A 20,165-nucleotide genomic window follows, 5' to 3' on the forward strand; every position below is an offset into this window, starting at 1 on the left:
CCCCAATCCCCGCCACAGCGTTGCTGAAACTGTGGCCAGGGATTGTGCTCCAGAAGTCCCTAATTTCACTGTCTATATATGGACAGTCACATCAGGGACTTCTCCTGGCGTGGTCCCCTACTCCTGAAACGGAATCCCCGTCGCTGTGGCCGGTGATTCCAATGCAGGAGAAGCCCCTGACTTCACTCTCCATATATGGGCATTGAAGTCAGACCTCCTGGAACGGGTCCCCTACAGTGGCACCATCTACAGGAAAGTAGGGTGGTGCTATGTAAAAGGAGGCTGTGTAGCACTACCCAAATGAGGGGCCGGATGGCACTACCCAAATGGGGGGCCGGATGGCACTACCCACAAGGGGGGCCGGATGGCACTACCTACAGAGGGAAGTGTGTGGCAAAAAATATACAAATTAAATTCATCCGTTTTTAAAACGGACAGGGAAAAACGAACTGATGCAAAACGGGTCAAAATCAGCCGTTAAAAACGAAAACACGGCCCGTAAAAGAAACTGAATGGATGCAAAATGGATGCAAAACTGCAGAGAAAAAAAACGGACCAAAACGACCGTTTTTATCGGCCGACACTCAGACCCTGTCGTGTGAATAGAGCCTTAGAAGATACAGCTCTAATACACATACTGTAACGATCACAGCACCTGTGTGTCCATCACATGATCATGGACAGAATTTTACCGACTGGAAGTAAACAATGAATGTTCACATTGAATAACAAGCAGAGATCTTGAAAACCGTGAGGAATAAACAAAATATATTAGGAAATTTGATAACTTTTAATTCTACAAAAAATAACATTAATTTGCTGAAACTGGGCAACACCTTGAAGTACCATAACAATTATGGTCAACCATTGCATAATCGTTTCGGGTTTGTAATAAAAAAATCTCTACATAGTCAGCAAGATTACGCTTATTCAAATTCGATATAACAAGTAAGAAAAGGTCTTTGCGAAGTAATTTAAGAAAAAGATTGGAAGTGATAAAGCAACATTCAAAGAGATCATCTTACAGGCAGACGACACATACAAATCGGTGACTCCGTGAGATCTCAGATTTTGCGTGTATCTGTGAACATCATCTATCCAAGGGAAAGGTTAGGTTCATTGTACAAGGATCTTTTCACACATTGGGTGCGATAAGAAGGGCTCCCAACAGTTGCAACTGCTTTCTACCTCCTGCACAATTCGCAGCCAGTAAGATACGGCCATATAACCCAGCCATGTACTGTCAGCATTTATCCCAACTTTCAATCATCTAAAACAGTGGTTCCCAAACTTTGAGGCCGGGACTATTGTTTGGGGCCCCCCAGTAATGTATTTACCACCAGTCCCTGCAACATCACAAACCATGATAACTGCATTTAAAACCAGAGACCACCATCCAAAGAACGTCCATAAAGGGGAGAGAAGAAAAACTGGACAGCACATCCACTTTGCTATACTTGATCTATTGCGGCTCAGCAAAATTTAAAAAAATGTATGAACAGGAGGTTCTTCGTTTAGATTTTGAACTGTATAAGCCCACTTGCCACTTCACAGCGACCTCTTAAGTGGGTCCCTACTCTATCAAGTGTAGTATCGCATGGCAACCAATGCCACAGCAACACAGAACCAGCAGAGGGAGCAACCCAGGAGACCAACAGCACCCAAGCTGCCAGTCTAAGCCACCTTGGCTCTGGGCTACGTCCCCCCACAGCAACAAAGATCACCACACAACACCACAAAAGCGTATTCTCTCTATCTGCTCCCCTTTTCAGATCTGCCCTCCTGTATACTGACGCTATACGCCCTGCCCTCCTGTATACTGCCGCTATACGCCCTGCCCTCCTGTATACTGACGCTATACGCCCTGCCCGCCTGTATACTGACGCTATACGCCCTGCCCGCCTGTATACTGACGCTATACGCCCTGCCCTGCTGTATACTGCCGCTATACGCCCTGCCCTCCTGTATACTGCCGCTATACGCCCTGCCCTCACGTCCGTGGTCGCTGATCATGAACTCCTTCCATCCAGTCGACGCCCTTCTCTCAATGAGATTATTGCACATACGGCCGTCCTGCTCCAGTGACCACCAGGGTGCGCTCACGAGCTCAGTCCAGACTTGAGAAGCCAGAGCGAAAGCATGTTGGTGATTGAGCAAATTGGTCCAGAGAGCCCTGGGCTATTAGAGAGTCCCAGCCCCATCCTCCCACGCCTGAGCTTTGTGGTTGTATTCCTAGTCTGTCTTGCAAATGGTCCCCTAGTGTTTCCTGTTCCTGTATCCTCATCTAGTGCCGTGCTTCGCTGTAGTCATGCTCTGCTGTATACCACACCTGTCCTGCTTCTCCATGTCTACCTGCTGCCTAGTTCCTGCCAAGCCTGCCTTGCTACTGTCCGAGCTGCCACAGGTACCCTATATAAAAACTTTAGACTCTGACCTGCGGGGTCCACGAACCCCACGTGACACCTGCCCTCCTGTATACTGCCGTGTCGTCCTGTATACTGCCGCTATACTCCCTGTCGTCCTGTATACTGCCGCTATACTCCCGCTATACTCCCTGTCGTCCTGTATACTGCCGCTATACTCCCTGTCCTCCTGTATACTGCCGCTATCCAGACCACAGCGCCCCACAGCATATGGGCGAGTGGCTCGTGACAGTTTGGGAAACACTGATCTAAAAGAAAGCAGAAGCCAGTTTAGTACTGACTGCAAGAAAGACATCAGGCTGCTTTCAGTAGGGGAACGCCCAGACATCAGGGAATCCTAGATAACATGACTTAACAAACCTAATAAGAGGTGTAATGCTGCAATACACATCAGACAGGATTCAGTGCATTCTCTGTAGCACATGCAATGTAATAAATAACCATTTACTGATGATACCCTGGGGTAGTTCTATCAATGATAATATGAAGGCTGGGTTTACGTTGAGCGTTCTTGTTGCATTCCTTTTAGCTGCCTTTATAAACGCATCTATAAAAAACCCATGCATTATTTTTTTAAAAATGTTGCAGATGTGAGCTTATGCTGAAGTTGTGAGCATTAAATTCAAAATCAGATTTCGCATGCTTTTGAAAGCGCAACATAAAACGCACAATGTGAACCCAGACGAAAGAACTGGTTTTCAGTGTGTAATTGTTGGGAAAAATAAAAAATAAATAAAATCGCTGGACAAAATAATTAAAGAATGTCCATCGTTTTCAATGGCTTATCATCTACAGTGGTATAACCATAAAAGGATGCAAAGGTAACCATTATACCAGGGCCCTAGTCTCAGAGGGTCCGCAAAGACCCTCTGACGAGAAAAGCAGAAATATAAATGGTACTTGACTGCTAGGGGGGCCCAGGAAAGCTGATCACTGGTTACTATTACCACATTATGCTGCTTTTGTTTGTCACCATACTGACTGACATGGCATTTCTCAGTTCCAATGATGTTTCTTCTTTGATGGGACATAGTTAAAAGATCCTACAGCCACAATTGATAAAATCGCTATTTTATGAATTCTGTCCATCTGTAGCCACCGCTAGGGGGAGCTTAGGAGCTTCCCGTATACGGATTTTACATTAAACTCAGTAATAAAACAATATGCAGTAAGCTGGCTGCTGCAGGCAGTCAGAATTTTTTCTTTGTATGTAGAATTTTAATGTATATCAGAATGATGGACCTAAAAATAACTTTAACATTCACTTTCTCATTCTGAACGAATCTAAACACGTCACAAAGCGTCAGCACAAGTGCTAACGGAATGGTGTTGACAGCGATGGTAATGCAAACGGAAAGCTATGGTTTCCGTTCATGGGTGCCCCTAACGGAAAGGTCTAACGGAACCAATGAACTGAGGCCCACTGCAGATGTGAACAAACCCTTAGGCCCCATGCACACGACCGTGTTCGGTCCGTGATATACGGTCCGCATGTCGGCTGCATGTCCCGGACCGAACACAGTGCAGGGAGTCGGGCTCCTAGCATCACACTTATCTATGACGATAGGGGTCACTGCCTGTCCGCGGAACTACTGTCCCGTACTGTAATCATGTTTTAGTGTGTGACAGTAGTTACGTGGATAGGCAGTGACACCTAGCGTCATAGATAAGTATGATGCTAGGAGCCCGGCTCCCTGTACTTTGTACGGTCCGGGACAAGCGGCCGACATGCGGACCGTATATCACGGACCGAACACGGTCGTGTGCATGAGGCCTTAGTATGACTTCTTACCAAACCCAGAAGTGTATATATAGTGTGTTGTAAACAGCCTAAACAAGGACATTTATTATTATGAGAAAGAAAGCTCTTCGGAACTTACTACATTATTACAATCTATTTCCAACATAAGGCCCTGTTCACATGGAGTTTTTTTGCAGGCGGAATATTGTGGATGTAAAAATCAGCGGTTTTGCACCACAGGCGTTTGCCACGGGTTTTGCCATAAAACACGTCAAAAACCGTCTTGAAAAATGGTAAGGAGTTAAACACAATGGGGGGGGGGGATTTATTGCGACTGGCGCTTCATACGCTAGTCTGATTCTAAAGAGCGCTGGAGAAAAATGCCACTAATTTAATAAGGAACAAACACCTCTGCGCATCTCTGGAGGTCTGAATGCCAGAAAGCCAAATCTGCTATAATTAACACCAATTTCTGAAGTAAATTATAGTCAATTTGTTACGCCGCGGATGGCCTGCCTATTTTGCTAAGCCCCACCTACTTTTTGGCAGCATGAGCGACGTACATGCTGCACAAGTCACTGTTTTTCTGCACAAATTGCGACTTTCTATGACAGAAAAACTAGCATAAAACGTTAACCGGTAAATTCCCCACCAAAGTCTATTAGAAAGTTGTATAGCATTCATTTATACAGTGATTAAACTAGATTTAAAATTAATAAAAATATAAAACAGAAAAAAGATTTCTAGGATCCCCCTTCTTGTGGCTCACTTGCATAAGTCGTTTTTTCACCTCATCATTCTATCCATGCTGTAATGGAAATTGTCTCTCCATGCACGGACTTTTTTTCAGTGAGTATGTGGAAGAATACACAATAGTCAATCTGAAAAAGGAGAGCTGCAGTGTAAGGCCTTATTTACACGGACATGTGTGTTTTGCTCGCGTAAAAAAACGCTGTGTTTTGCAGTTACGTGTGTCATCAGTGTCTGGTGCGTGTCTGCGTTTTTTTTGCGCGTATGGCATCCTTATGTCACGTGTTTTTGACGTATGTAAAATGAAATGGAGGTGTTTTATTTTTTTCTTCATTTCTTGAGCAACTGTTGCGAATCACGCAAAGCACACGGATGTGCATCCGTGTGATGTCCGTGATTTTCACGCACCCATTGACTTCAATGGGTGCGTGATGCACAAAGAACGCTCCAGTATAGAACATGCAGTGAGTTTCACACAGCGGACACACGCTGCGTGAAAAACACGGAATGTCTGAATGGCCCCATTGACTTACATAGGTCCGTGCGACGTGCGTGATTTTCACGTGCGTATCACAGACGTGAAATACGCTCGTGTAAATAAGGCCTAAAGCAAAAAGGAGGGACAGAGCAAAAGCATGAGTCAATGATAAGACATGTGGATTTTAGACTACATCAGACTCCCAATAGTCAATCATCTCATTACTCACCCAAGAAGCAAATACTGAACCGATATAAAGAATAGATAAGTAAAATGTTTAAAGAGGCTGTGACACCACAGTATAAGTGCCCTATCTCCTATATAAGGAGACCGGCAATATAATGTAGGTGACAGCGGTGGTTTTTATTTAGAAAAACAATCTATTTTTACCACTTTAGGAGCGATTTTTAGCTTGATGCTAATGAATTTCCTAATGCCCAAGTGGGCGTGTTTTTACTTTAAAACCAAGTGGGCGTTGTACAGAGGAGTGTATGACGCTGACCAATCAGAGTCATGCACTTCTCTTCATTCATTTACACTGCACTAGCGATATAGTTATATTGCTAGTGCAGCCTCATACACACTAACGTTACTGAAGTGTCCTGATAATGAATATACATCACTACCAGCCAGGACGTCATGTGTATTCAGTATCCTGACACGTCAATCTTTTCTGTGAGATTTCCAGCAAGGTAAATGTAATCTCGCGAGATTACGATGTAAACTGTCATTTAAAACGAGATTACGTTTGCCTTGCAGGAAATCTCACAGAAAAGATTCAGAAGTGGTCAGGATTCTGAATACACATGATGTCCTGGCTGGAGGTAATGTATATTCATTATAAGGACACTGCAGTAATGTTAGTGTTTGTGTATGTAGCTGCACATAACGATATAACTATATCGCTAGTGCAGTGTAAATGAATGGAGAGAAGTGCATGACGTACAGAGGAGGGTGTGACGCTGACCAATCAGCGTCACACCCTCCTCTGTACAACGCCCACTTGGTCTAAAGTAAAAACACACCCACTTGGGCATTAAGAAACTCATTAGCATAAAGCTAAAAATCGCTCAAAGTGGTAAAAATAGATTGTTTTTCTAAATAAAAAGCATTACTGTCACCTACATTATAGCGCCGATCTCCTTATGTAGAAGACAGGGCACTTATAATGTGGTGACAGTCTCTTTAAGATAACAAATGGACATCAACTTTAGCGAAAAGAATAAAAAGTGAAGTGAATGTTTCAAGCCCAGGGTGAGGCCCCAAGCACACAGCCGTGCCCGTAATCACAGCCCACGATTGCAGTCAGGGCCAGCTGCTATCGGCAGCCCGCATTTTCGGGCCGTGCACAAAAAATGGACATGCTCCATAATTCCCGGCACGGACACCCATACGGAAAGGTGTTTGCAGCCAATAGAACTGAATGGGCCCGTGATTACAGACCGTAATTGCAGGCAATTTTTTACGGCCGTGTGCATGGGGCTTAAGGCCTAATCCACACAACCGGGTTTTTTTGTGGATACCACACGGACTCATTCATTTATATAGCCCCATGCATTTGACCATGAAGTTCGAGTCCGGGCTGCAAACATTCAGGACATGTCATTTTACTGTCTGTATTCGTGGATCATGTGACCTACTCACGGGGTTCCAGCTTTCCTTTTTTTTTTTTTTTTTTTGCGGACCTGTGAATACTGGTTACACACAGATGCACTACATAAGAATTTTTGCAGACAACGGATCAGTGGTTTTGCGAACCGCAAAATCACCACGGTCGTGTGCATCCAAAACTGAACTTTCCCATGTACCATGATGGTATTCCATGTGTCAGTCTCTCACCTGTTATTTTTCTTGCTGCTTCTATCTCTATATATCAGACTGGGATGGTTGCTTAGCAGCAGTGTGAATGAGGCTCGGTGACACGCTTTCTCTACTTGAGTCTATGGAGATCTATGTGTCACCCATCACAGGCTTCAGCAGTTCTTGCACTACACTAGTTATACACAGGGGGGGACAGAAACTTCTATCATCAGCTGCCACTGATACTTAGGTTCCTGTCACACAGGTATAATGTAGAAGAATATAGTGCAGCCTCCCTGTCTGTATACTTATGGTTTCTCAGCTTATTTAGGAGAATATAGAGAGACTGATCATCCGAGTCCACCAGCATGCAGAAATGGTATGGTCTGTAGCTGGTCATGTGATGCTGTGATAAAGCATCATGGGATTGATAGCAAAGCAGAGGGGAAGAGAAAGCTGGGGAAAATCTAAGAATAAAGATGTAGGCTTTTTCTAAGCACAGACCAGGCAGCAGTTCAATAAGGAAGTACAGTATATATAAGTGTAGTGTGGTATAGTCAGGCGGGGAATGCAGACATGGAAAGTTGTGTTACCACTGGAGGTCTTCTTTACAGGGTAACTAAACGTTCAAACTTCTGATATGTCATAGTAACATGTCAGAAGTTTTGATTGGTGGGGGTCTGAGAACTGAGACCCCCACCAATCACTAAGATGAAGCGGCAGAAGCGCTCAGACGCTTAGTTTCTGTTCGGATTTTTGCGGAAATAAATGTATCGGAGTACAGGCAATAGAAAGCCTATGAGCCCGTCCTCCAATACATTGGCTTTTTCCAGAAAAAGCCAAACAAAAACGAAGCGACTGAGCGCTCACACGAGCGCTTCTGATGCTTCGTTTTAGCGATTGGTGGGGGTCCCAGTGCTCAGACCCCCACCAATAAAAACTTCTTGTCCCTATGACATGTCAGAAGTTTGTTGAATGTTTAGTTACCCTTTAAAAAGGTCTGGTTAAAGGAGCCATGTGAGGGTGGTGAAGTAGAGATATTGAGGTAAAGCAATTTTCAATAATTTAGCAGTCCCACTCAATGCCCTAGCGCCACAGAATGCATTTATTCTATCCTATTAAAGAAAAGCAGGTAACTGCAGGCTAAATGTTCATTTTTAGTACAGAAAGAGAAGGACATGCAGAGCAAGAACCAAAATGTACTTACTTAGGAAACCAGTTAAGACCAAGGTGCGCTGTCTTCGAGTAGAGTATTTTCTCCAGCATGTCATACAGGGGTCTCCAGGGTAACTGCAAGTCTTCTCGTGACAGGAGTTCTTTCTTTCTGCAATCGGACAAGGAAAGCCATGTGGAATCAAGCGGATATTTCAGAGCATAATAATGTACCCTATATCATAAAAGTGAAACCAACCTAACCTTATAAACATGTAACTATAGTGTCGAAGACCGACAGCGACACTTGAGCGAGAATTTCATTTCTTTAAGAACTGCTCCTTGTTTTGGCCAAACCTCAAATGCACCAAAAACTGCACCAGACCACCTAGTCTGAATGAGGGTGTCTTATGCCTACCTCTGTACAAGGAATCATACACATGGCAATACCGCTTGCATGGAGCCTGTATGGTGGTACACAGAGTCCCGAAAGATCTGTATCATGGGGCCATTGACACTGTGCTGCCGTATGGCGCCTCCATGTGACACTGTATTCTCTATTAGGAGCTATGCTTCTACAGGAGAAAACGTATATTGTGCCACATGCAAGAGAACATGCCACAAAAAACCCTGTGCGTCTCCACATGGAATCAGAGGCACAGGACTATGGCAGTCTACGGACTCCGTATTATGGATTCAAATAACACATCTGTAATACAGCCTTATGCAAGATACCTGAAAGGGCAGGTTAAAGTGAAGTTCTGCTTGGAGCCATTGTTAAGCATATATTAGAAGAGCATAAAAAGCAGTTATAATCAGAATTGCACCATTTAACCCTGAGAACATTAGGATAGCAACCTGTAGATAACATCAAATTCCCGACGTTTGCCTGCAGACTAGATACAAAGAACAGGCAGTTTTACCACAGCATGTGTCTGCAAGTGAGCGGAGACTGATGTGTCATTTATTAATTCCCTATATTAAAGAGGCTCTGTCACCAGATTATAAATGCCCTATCTCCTACATAATCTGATCGGCGCTGTAATGTAGATAACAGTGGTTTTTATTTTGAAAAACAATCATTTTTGAGCAATTTTAGATTTATGCTAATTACTTTCTTAATGACCAACTGGGCGTGTTTTTACTTTTTACCAATTGGGCGTTGTACAGAGAAGCGCATGACGCTGACCAATCAGTGTCATACACTTCGCATTGTTCCAGCCCAGCTTCTTTCACTGCACAATTACGCTGGGCTGTAACAATGGGACGTGTATGACGCCGATTGGTCAGCGTCATACACTCCTCTGTACAACGCCCAGTTAGTCAAAAGTAAAAACACACCCAGTTGGTCATTAAGAAACTAATTAGCATAAATCTAAAATTGCTCATAACTTGCTCAAAAATGATCGTTTTTCAAAATAAAAAACACTGCTGTTATCTACATTACAGCGCCGATCACATTATGTAGGAGACAGGGCACTTATAATCTGGTGACAGAGCCTCTTTAAATGATATGTAAACCTTTGAATAGATTTTTTTTTTAACTGGTTGCCGACACAGGACGAGTATGCTTGTCCTGAGCGGCGAGCACTTCGCGCATTAGGACTAGCATACTCGTCCTGTGTGACCGCCGTCCCTGCGCGCGCGATCGAGAGCGGGGCAACGGTTGTAATACACAGCCACGGCCCCGCTCTGACAGCAGAGAGGAGAGAAACATCTTCTCTCCGCCTTTAACCCTTTGAACGCCACGATGAAAGCTGATCGCGGCGTTCAAAGAGGGGGGACTGCACATTGATCGTGTCGCAGAATATAACTGACGCGATCAAAGCCCATAACTCGTATGGCCAGACAGCCCAGGGTCCATTGAAGGACCCCAGGGCTGTCTGAACAGATTTCCTGTTAGGGCATACTGAGGTATGCCCTAACAACTGCATGTGTACAATCAGTGTAGATCTATGCCAGTACATTACAGTTACAAAATTAAAAATCAAAATGATAAATTCCTTTATGGGATTAAAAAAAAAAAGTTAAATGAATGTAAAAAAAAATTAATGATAAATAAATAAAAACTAAAGAAAATACACAGAAACACACATTTTTTTTATAATAAACTTTTTAAAATACAAGTCCCAAAACATGAAATAATAGACATATTTGGTATCGCCACGACCGTAATAACCTGTACAACAAATGTATAACATTATTTATGATGATCAATGTATGGTGTAAAAAAAATAAAAAATATTAAAACTGGAGCGGAACTGCTTTTTTTCTGCATATTCGCCAAAATAAAAATTTATAGAAATTAAACGATAATGTATTTGGACCAAAAAATGGTACCTACATAAAGTACAACTCGTCCCGCAAAAAATAAAGTCACATACAACTACATCGTACAAAAAATAAAAAAGAGTTATGAGCGTCGAGATGCAAAGAGGGGAAATGTAAAAAAATTGCTCTGTCATCAAGGCCAAAATTGACCGTGTCCTTAAGCGGTTAAATAAGTCCATGCCGATTTATAGAAAAGTTGAAAATTTACATTTTGTATATATATATATATTTTTTTTTTTTTTACTTTTTAAGATACAGCTTCTATGTATCCCTGTATACAAAGAAGCTGTATCGTTCGGTTACAGCCGATTCCACCAGATGAGCTGAACTGACGGCTCGGTTGAAAGCTGGCCCTGGGTGTCTGACACAAAGGATACAACTAGTGATGATCACATCTAAGGGCCGGTTCCCATCTGTGCTCACCGTTCCGCCGTTCTGCTCAGAGGAGCGGAACAAGGGAGTAACAGGAAGCACCAGTTCCCTTGCACCACGGACATCACCGGCAGCTGGCGGTACCCATTGACTTTAATGGGTTCTGTCGAGGTGTTAGTGGTTTTGCTGCGGTATTGTTTCCAGTATTTTTAGCCGGACCTGCCACGGGGGCCGCTAACAGTTTCCAACGATATTAGCTGGATCTTGTGTGCCAGAGACACGCTGAACCAGCTTTCAGTCTAGCCTTCAGCTCAGATGAACTTAAAGCTGCAGCTTTGACAGAACTATACAGTTTCTATGTATACAGGATACAAAGAAGCGGTGTCTTAAAAAATAAAAAAAAAATAATAATCAATAAATAAAAAAGTCAAATACAAAGTTGTTTAAAATCACATAAAAAAACATTGATTTAAAAAATTCTATATCCTCAAAGGTGTACATAGCCCTTAGTCTTTGATGGACTTCTGCAATCTGAGAGGTTGGGTCTTCTTTATATACTTAGAATATCTGATAACTATTAATATTTGTGTGTGTGTCATCTTTATTTTTACAAAATGACTAATAAAACACATTAAATTTATTTACTTACTTCAGAAGGCTAATTAACAAGCGTGCAAAACCCTGCATCATGCTGATCTCCAATTTGGGAATAGTCACCAACTCATACATCAGCTTCACAAAGAGAACATGGTCTTCTTTACTGAATTTCCTGCCATAGAGACGAATATACCTGTAAAGTAAACACCAGAAAACATTTAGATTTACTTTCACTACAATACATACAACTCAAATAAATAAGCTGATGGGGATTTACAAAGCAATCTCAGCTCAACCTAACCCTTATGCCATTAATGTCTTACTGTAATCCCGATCATAGATCTAGCAGTAGAATTATGTATAGCGGAACTGCTGAATTTAAAAAGGAGAAAAAAAAAAAAAAAAAAGATACAAACACAAGAATAATGGATTTTAATTATTCAACACTTATTATGACTTTCAATTCACAGGTTAAATCAGGAGAAAAAAAAAAAAAAAAAAAAAAGACGTTTGACTTGTTAAAGGGGACGAGTCCTAAAAACAGTTAATTTGCCTCTGTGTACGACGACCTCCTGTGACATTTCCGTGTTTATTTTTGCTTTACCCTGTTAATATACAAAGTTATGGAAAAGTGTAGTTTGCAGTGAAACTAAATTAATCCGGAATCCAATAGTTTCTCCTAGTCTGAGATCTGACAAACTGGTGTCAGCGTGGTTTTATCCGAAAATCAGACAATTTATTCAGGCCAATTGTGCGAACATAAAAATCATTGCTATCGTTGGCAGTATTTGTATTAGTGGCGATCCAGGTCTCAGTGGTACCGCCTTTACCAAAGAATATGGCATAAAATGTCTGCACCTATCTCCACCCGCCTGGTGAGGTGTCTGGCGGCTGTCACATCCAGGTGAAGAATGAATGGAGAGATGGCCACGCATGTGGTAGCACTATGAGAATACCCCTTTAAGACCCAAAGAGTGTGGGCGTTTCTAAAGACTTTTGATCATTCATCCTCATATAGTTTACTTTGGGCCTTTAAACAAGCAGTGATCAACCCGTTGTTATTATTAGTAATCATAAGACTAAATCTGCCCCAGTAAACCAGTCGATAGTCATCGGAATTCGTTTTTCTGATACAGAGCTCTAAAACCCCTGCACGGACATATTGTACAATTAAAACATGTCTGCAGAGGCCACTAGAGGGCGGTTAGGAGCCAACTGCATACTGTTAAACATTAAAGGGATTTTCCCATCAGAGATATTTATGACATATCCACAGGATGTGTTATATAGATGTGGGTCCCACCTCTGGGATCCGCACCTATCTCTAGAACGGGGCCCTTTAAACCCAATTCTAGCTTTTTGTGCTCATGCTGACTCTCGGCCACTTCCCGATTACATGGTCGGGAGTTACAGAAACAGCATAACTCGCTGAGCTACGCTGTTTCCGCAACTCCCATAGTTGAGAATGGCAGTTACGGAAGCAACGTAGCATGTGAGCTACGCGGTTTCTGTAACTCCCGACCATGTAATCAGTAAGTGCCGGGAGGCAGTGTGAGCACAAAAAGTTAGAACGGGGTTTAGGGGACCCCGTTCTAGGGCTAGGTGCAGGTCCAAGAGGTGGGACCCAGATCTGACATTTATGACATATCCTGTGGATATGTCTTAAATGTCCCTCATGGGAAAACTCCTTTAAACTCTAGTAACAGCTGTAGGCAGCCAGCATGTTATTTTTTTAAGTCGGTGTCTTTGGGGATTTGGGGAAACACTTCTAAAAGATATGAAAATAATAAGCACAGAATTTTAGACTTAAAAACAACGATAAAAGGTGATTTACTTTGAAGAGATACTAAAACTACAAGATATTAAATGCATTCACATTCTTACAACTTGATGGATCATTTTGCTAATCATACAATCTTTCTTGTTCCTGCACACTTCCTTATGTTTTACCCAGACACAGAATGTCTTCTTGTACAATTTTCTATGCTTGGGAAGACAAGTCAAGGTATCATAAAGCTGCAATGTATTGTTATAGAAAGCAGAATATGTCAGACAAGAATATACAGGTAGTACATGCAAGGAAATGGTAGTCACCTAATTAGGAAGTGGAACGATTGCTAGGCAACCTTTAGTACCTAAGCATGCAGAAAAAAAAAAAATACTGAAGGGGTGCAGGAAGTAAGAAAAACTGCAAAGTTATAGAATACCAAATATATGAAGTTCCTTCAGTGGAGTTAGGGTTTAAAGGGAAAGATCGATATGTAAACAAACATATGAGGTCTCTGCTCAAGAACTGAATTTGTAAATAAAATACATTTAAAGGGGTATTTCACTAAACAGGATCAGCGGTACCCATCTCTGTACGCATTTTCCACTGGAGGTCAGTGGAGTACAAGTGATCCTTCTATGAGGGGATACAGTGAGTAAATCCCTCACATACACACTATGGCCTTATTTTGCAGAACATTATGTATATGAAATAAATGAGAAAGGCACTAGCGCTGGAGAAAGCCCTGTGTCCTTGATATTTTCATCATTAGATGAAAAGAAGCAAGACCTAACGTAACAGTCTAGAAGACTAGACAGACCATCATCGAAGAATATAAAAAAAAAATCAGTGCCAATTTTCCCAACAGGGAACAGACTTACAAGGGCTTGCCACTAATAGTTAGAAATTGTTTTCAAGCATTAACGGCATCACAGCATATAAAGCGTGTGATAATAACAGTGTTTACAGCAGTTCATAGAAAATCAGGAGAATGCCTCCCCCGCAAGATTTATGAGCACTGTTTATAGGAAACTTCCACCAGGAATACACGAGAGAGACACGAGCGCGCGCATGGGTGCGAATATATATATATATACACACACACACACACATAATATAAAATTGTTGGCCAAGCCCACCAAGTCATATCCATAGAGGGTCATCCCTTTGCTCCATGTTATATGCAGAGGAGGTTGCCTGGTATCTAACTGGCATCTTCCTTTATTAAAGCCTCCAATATTTTTTTTAGACTGGTTTCAGTTTTTCAAAAGAATCTGAAGTAATATTTGTGGACGCTTAGAAATTGGTTGCCTCTTTTCTGTTTGGTGCCGTTATCTTACTGTAGAATTACATTTTTCCAAATTAAATATTTTCCAGAGGGTATTGCATAAATTGCACAAATCCCAGCTGGTAAGGGCAGGAAAAGGTGCACAACAGCAGGGGGTGATAGAAGAATTATAAAACTGTGTTTAGGTTACAGTGAAAAACCATCTGCGTCTATGCAAAGTGTGCAAGGACTGTTCGGCACAGACAAAGTATTTGGTCTAAAAACTAGAATTCCACGAGAAAAGCCATTTTTATCAATCAAAGAAAGATTGAAAAAAAAAAATCACCTGGAGTGATAAAATAATCTTTCTGCTCGGAAGTGATGGCATAAAGTATGTAAGGAGAAGTGGGGAAAATTTGCATCCGAACTGCATTACGGCTACCATGAAGGACCCAGTTAGTTTTATGATCCAGGGATGTATGACCAAAAAAGTTGTGGGCAGAACGGCACTGTAAATGCCCAAAAAAAAATACATAAAATAAATACTTGAGCACAAGCACAAGATAATGAAGCGGTTATATTTCAATAGGACTCATTGAGCTCCATGTCATGATGCTGCGGTGTCCAAAAAGTGGTTTCAGGATAATCATATTACACTGCTAGAATGGCCTAGAAATAGCCCTGAGCTTAACCCCATCGAAAAGCTATGGAGCCGATTAAAGAAACTTGTTCGTCAGAAGCAACCAAAGCATAAAACACAGTTAATAGAAGCAATCTTGGTTTATCCCCTGAAGAGCAAAAAAACAAAAACAAAACTTAGTTCACTCCATGGGCAGGCATTAGGGACGGAATTAGGGCAAAAAACTTTCCCAAAAAAGTACTGAGTGACATAGTGAATGTGTTCTGTTTTACTTTTCTTGTCTATAACAGAATTCGTAGTAGAACAGCATTCACATTTTATGGTGTTGTTCCAAAAAACAAACAAACTGGTGTTATGAGCTATTAAACGTCAAAACCGCACCTTTTTCAAAAGGTTTCCACAATTTTGGCCACTAGTGTACAAGCGGTCATGTAAGCATGAACAGGACCTCATCCCTCACATACAGTCACTGTGCTCCCTCTTGAACTACAAGGTTGGAGAAGGAACATTATCCTCTTTCCAATGGGTGAATGGAGCTATGGCTCAGGATAGGGTACCTGTAGGTCATGTTACAGGCCCTTAACACCTTACGCATTGATATGTACATGTACGTGACAAAAGTTAAAGAGGCTCTGTCACCACATTAGAAGTACCCTGTCTCCTACATAAGGAGATGGGTGCTGTAATGTAGGTGACAGCAGTGCTTTTTATTTAAAAAAAACGTTAGGAGCGATTTTGGTTTATGCTAATGAGCTTTCTTAATGCCCAAGTGGGCGTGTTTTTACTTTTGACCAAGTGGGCGTTGTACAGGGGAGTGCATGACGCTGACCAATCAGCATCATGCACTCCTCTCCATTCATTTACACTGCACTAGCGATATAGTTATATCACTATGTGCAGCCTCATACACAAGCCCTAACATTACTACAGTGTCCTGATGATGAATACACATGACCATCCAGCCTGGACGTCATGTGTACTCAGAATCCTGACACTTCTGAATCTTTTTTGTGAGATTCCGGCAAGTGAAACGAAATCTTGTTTAGCTCCGTAATCTCACAAGCCATCCATGTATTACATGGACGGCCATTCATCTGAATGTCCATCATGTAATAGTGCTTTCCTCTGTAATGGCAGCTACTGGGGAAGTGTCTGGCTGGCCAGGCAGGGGGGGGGGGGGTGTCGGTAGCCAGGCTCTCAGCGACCTGCTACTCACCGCACTGACTCCCATAAAATGGGCTGTTTTTGATGACTGTCCCTTTAAACGAAGCAACAGACTCCGTAAAACACCAAGTCACCTTGGGTAATACAGCAGGAAGGTAGAAAGACATCAGTAAGAAAACAAAAAAAATAAATAAAACCATCGCTAGAAAAAAAAAAAAAAATCTCTAAAATAAACCAAGGCTGGGTATTAGGCAGGGTGTGGACAGACAGAATATAGCGACTTTTTAGAACCCGTATTACAGACGTAACGTCGGGACACCTGCAGTTCTACTAAACTGACCTTTGGTCACCCTAGAATTTGGTTCTAAGTACAATGAGCGAGAATCCAGGTCTTACAACAGTAATACACACATTATAATGCATTTTTATTACAGCTTTTTTACGGATTACATGAAGATTATCCATGTGGAAATACCAATGGAAAATGGGCAGCGTAATACAGTAGCGGCAAGGTAGATGGGATTTTAACAAATCTCACCTACATGCTGTGTAAATCTCCAGCACGTAAATTGACCTGCGGTATAGATTTTCAAATCCACTTTTTTTTTTTTTTTGCATATTTGACTCCCTTTAATAAGAGGGGTGAAATTCACGGTGAAAACGGCCAAAAATATGCCACAAAATACGCATGTCATACATGCTGCGGAGAAGATGCGAATTTGTGATGAAATTCGCGGACGTCTTCCAGCAGAATTTTCCGTCCCGTGTACACGTACCCTTAAGGTATTAGAAAACAAGAAGCCCCACATTTATGTGTTTTTTTTATTCTATTGGACATCATCAGCAAACAGCAATGATCGGATTAAAGGGTTCTCTGGGATTGGAGGCTTTTTTTTATTTTTTTAAATCTTTATTTAATCAGAGGAAAAAGGGCATTGGCCCAATACAATCACACAGGACGTTAGAGCTTGTGCAAAATTCAATACAGGCAAAAAAAAACGAAAAAAAAAAAACACCGGTCATCTCTCCATCCTAAATCTATAAAGGGTCGACACTAATAACAGTGTATTACCTAATTAAAACCAGATAGTGAAAAAATCTGTTTTTATTTTCAGATCGTAGATTTTTTTATTCTATTATTTTTTGCTGTACATGATTATGGGGGCAGTCACCTTGCCAGTGCTGCTGTAAACAGCCTTTAGAGATCTGCTTTATGGCAGCCACATGGACCATGGGAGCCTGTGAACAGGAGGAGACAGTTTATTAAGACTAGCGTTTTAATCACCAGCCTTAATAAGTGTGTCGCACTTTACTCCAATTTCGCTTTCTATTAACAGGCAAAAGCCCCTTTCGGCCAGGTCGTACGCCACAACCGCGGCCATACATTTGCTAATAAAAAACCCACAGACTCATCTCACCCCTCCAGGTCCCTTCATAATTATAGCACGGCTCATACAAGGTTCTGACATTGCCCCGCGTTATTACATCGTATGAGCCGCACTGGAGAGCTGGAGAAGAATAGACAAAGCGGAAGGGAGTGAGTATCTTTTTTTTTTTTTTTTTTTTTTTTTTTAATGTTTCCATTTAATTTTCTTAATTTAACTAGCCAATGAAGGGAGGCAGTGGTCAGTCTGATCGGGAGGGGGGGGGGGGGCAAAGTAGCTTGCTACGCCCCATAGAGTGAAATCTATGGCAGCTAGGAGATGGTGTAGATTTCCACTATAATTTAGCCAGTTTTATTGCATAGATTATAATAAATATGTAGAGCAGTGGTGGTCACGCCCCCTTCACCGAGGCCATGCCCTTTCCACAAAAGTGGTGAGGGTGGCACAAAAAAATTAGCGTAGAAAGGTTGATAATTCCGTTTTAAATCAAAGGACGGTAAAGGATTAAGGGTGAAGAACAGGAACATTCTTTAGACTCTGCCCCTCAAATAAGCCAGCACCCAACTGATTGTGGCTTAGAGCAGTGATCCCCATCCACCGCGGACCAAAACCAGGCCGCAGTACATAGTATCCGCAGAAAATTCCGGGCAAAAAAGAAAACCGCCAAACTGTGGTGCAATTTTTCGACCCGGAATGTCCGCTGTGGAAAACTGCTGAGCATTCAACTGGCCGGCTAACAGGCCGCAATGGTGTTTTATCCCAGGAGACCACTGTGATCAGCTGCAGCGGCGGTCACATGGGATAGATAGTCATCCCAGGAGGCAGCGTTTTCAGTGGAATTTCTGCGATATCGCCACAATAAACGCAAGGACTGTTATTTGTTGTGGGTTTTACCTCCCATTGAATTCAATGGAGAAAACCCGGAACAAATAAGCAGCGTTTACGCAAATACAATTGACATGCTGATGAACAAAACTCTGCACGTCAATTTTATGAGCAGTTCTTCCGCTCACTATTTACAGTGTGGATGAGATTTGTTTTATCTGATCCACTTTGCTGCTACTGTATTAGGTTGCGGATTTTCCGCAACAAATTCCGTTGCGGAAAATCCGCAGTATTTATGCAAAGGGTGAACTGACCCTAAACTCCGAAAACTCCAACCCCTTGCCCGTCTCTGGAAAAATTGTCTTGCATGAAACTGATCCTTGGTTAAAACAAGGTTGGGGAGCGCTGGCTTAGAGGATCCACGGCCGGCCAGGAGACGTAACATTTTGCATTTGAAATGCTCATCAGGAGAGGGCCATTTACACCTATGGCCATCTTCAGACACTGACATACAGAGCAAACCATGCAAATTCAATAATAGCGTTTTTATCAGTGCAAGTTCTACAGCATATAGCGACAGAGATAGGAGAGATAGATATTTCATAAACTGACTTGTTGCAATGGTGGCATCCTATGACACGGAGCTCTGATAGCACTTTCTCTACAAGATGTAGTCAGTAGCAATGTCTTACTGTGCTGGTAAATTGAAATCAATACAGAACATGCCCACAAAGCTGAAACACTGATTTATCAAATATACACATGGGAATGTATGCCAAGAAATACCAGAGATGTTCCAGGGATAATGCCGTCATGAACCAAATACAATATACATAGTGAACTTACAAGATTGTCGCTGGTACGTCTCATATACCTTCATGTATCAGTTCTCAGTACTAATAAGTAAGGTCATCATGACCCAGTGTTGTGGCCGGCTTCACTCATACAGTAGAAGTAAAAAAAAGTCAGTATCTACGAAAGAGCTACTGTCAATCTTAGGACAGTTTTCAATATATATGCTGATGAAATATTCTGTGAGCTACACAACGTATTAAAAGGTGTTCTTCAGAATTGTGTGTAATAAACAACTAAAACACATCAGTTACTCCATAAGAAAAAGACCAGTGATACTGCTCTACTCCCAATGAGAAAAGATGTGCCTCTAAAGTTCACATCTCTGAAGATCAGGGGAGGAAGAACACTATTGGGCACAGGGCCGTATCAACACTATGGTGGACCTAGTGCAAAAATGTCATGAGTGGGCCCCGTCCTTCCGGAACAGACTGGAGCTCTGAGGGTCAATATTGTCTTTGTTCTCAGTGATCGGGCTGCACTGGGGGCCGTGCTGCTGTTATGTCCTCCCGCTCTGATGCGCAAGCCTCTTACCTGCTCCTATATCCCGCTACCCTCTTCCTCCTTGGCGCCCAGCCAATCTGCTCAGCTGTCGTGGCTCCGCTATGCCACATCAGCAC

The 20,165-nt window shown here is 42.2% G+C and overlaps 1 protein-coding gene across 2 annotated transcripts in view; it reads right to left on the bottom strand.

The window, feature by feature from the left end:
• Positions 1-20,165, bottom strand: part of PSME4 (proteasome activator subunit 4) — a 108,002-nt gene that overhangs the window by 80,149 nt on the left and 7,688 nt on the right. For both annotated transcript variants that reach the window (XM_075863014.1, XM_075863015.1), the window contains exons 2-3: positions 11,697-11,837; positions 8,400-8,516 (exon numbers count right to left, since the gene is read on the bottom strand). In XM_075863014.1, the coding sequence (XP_075719129.1) occupies positions 8,400-8,516; positions 11,697-11,837 (258 nt within the window). The remainder of the gene's footprint in view (positions 1-8,399; positions 8,517-11,696; positions 11,838-20,165) is intronic.

Source organism: Rhinoderma darwinii, chromosome 4 (assembly GCF_050947455.1).
Source record: "Rhinoderma darwinii isolate aRhiDar2 chromosome 4, aRhiDar2.hap1, whole genome shotgun sequence".
In the NCBI taxonomy this organism is placed as follows: domain Eukaryota; kingdom Metazoa; phylum Chordata; class Amphibia; order Anura; family Rhinodermatidae; genus Rhinoderma; species Rhinoderma darwinii.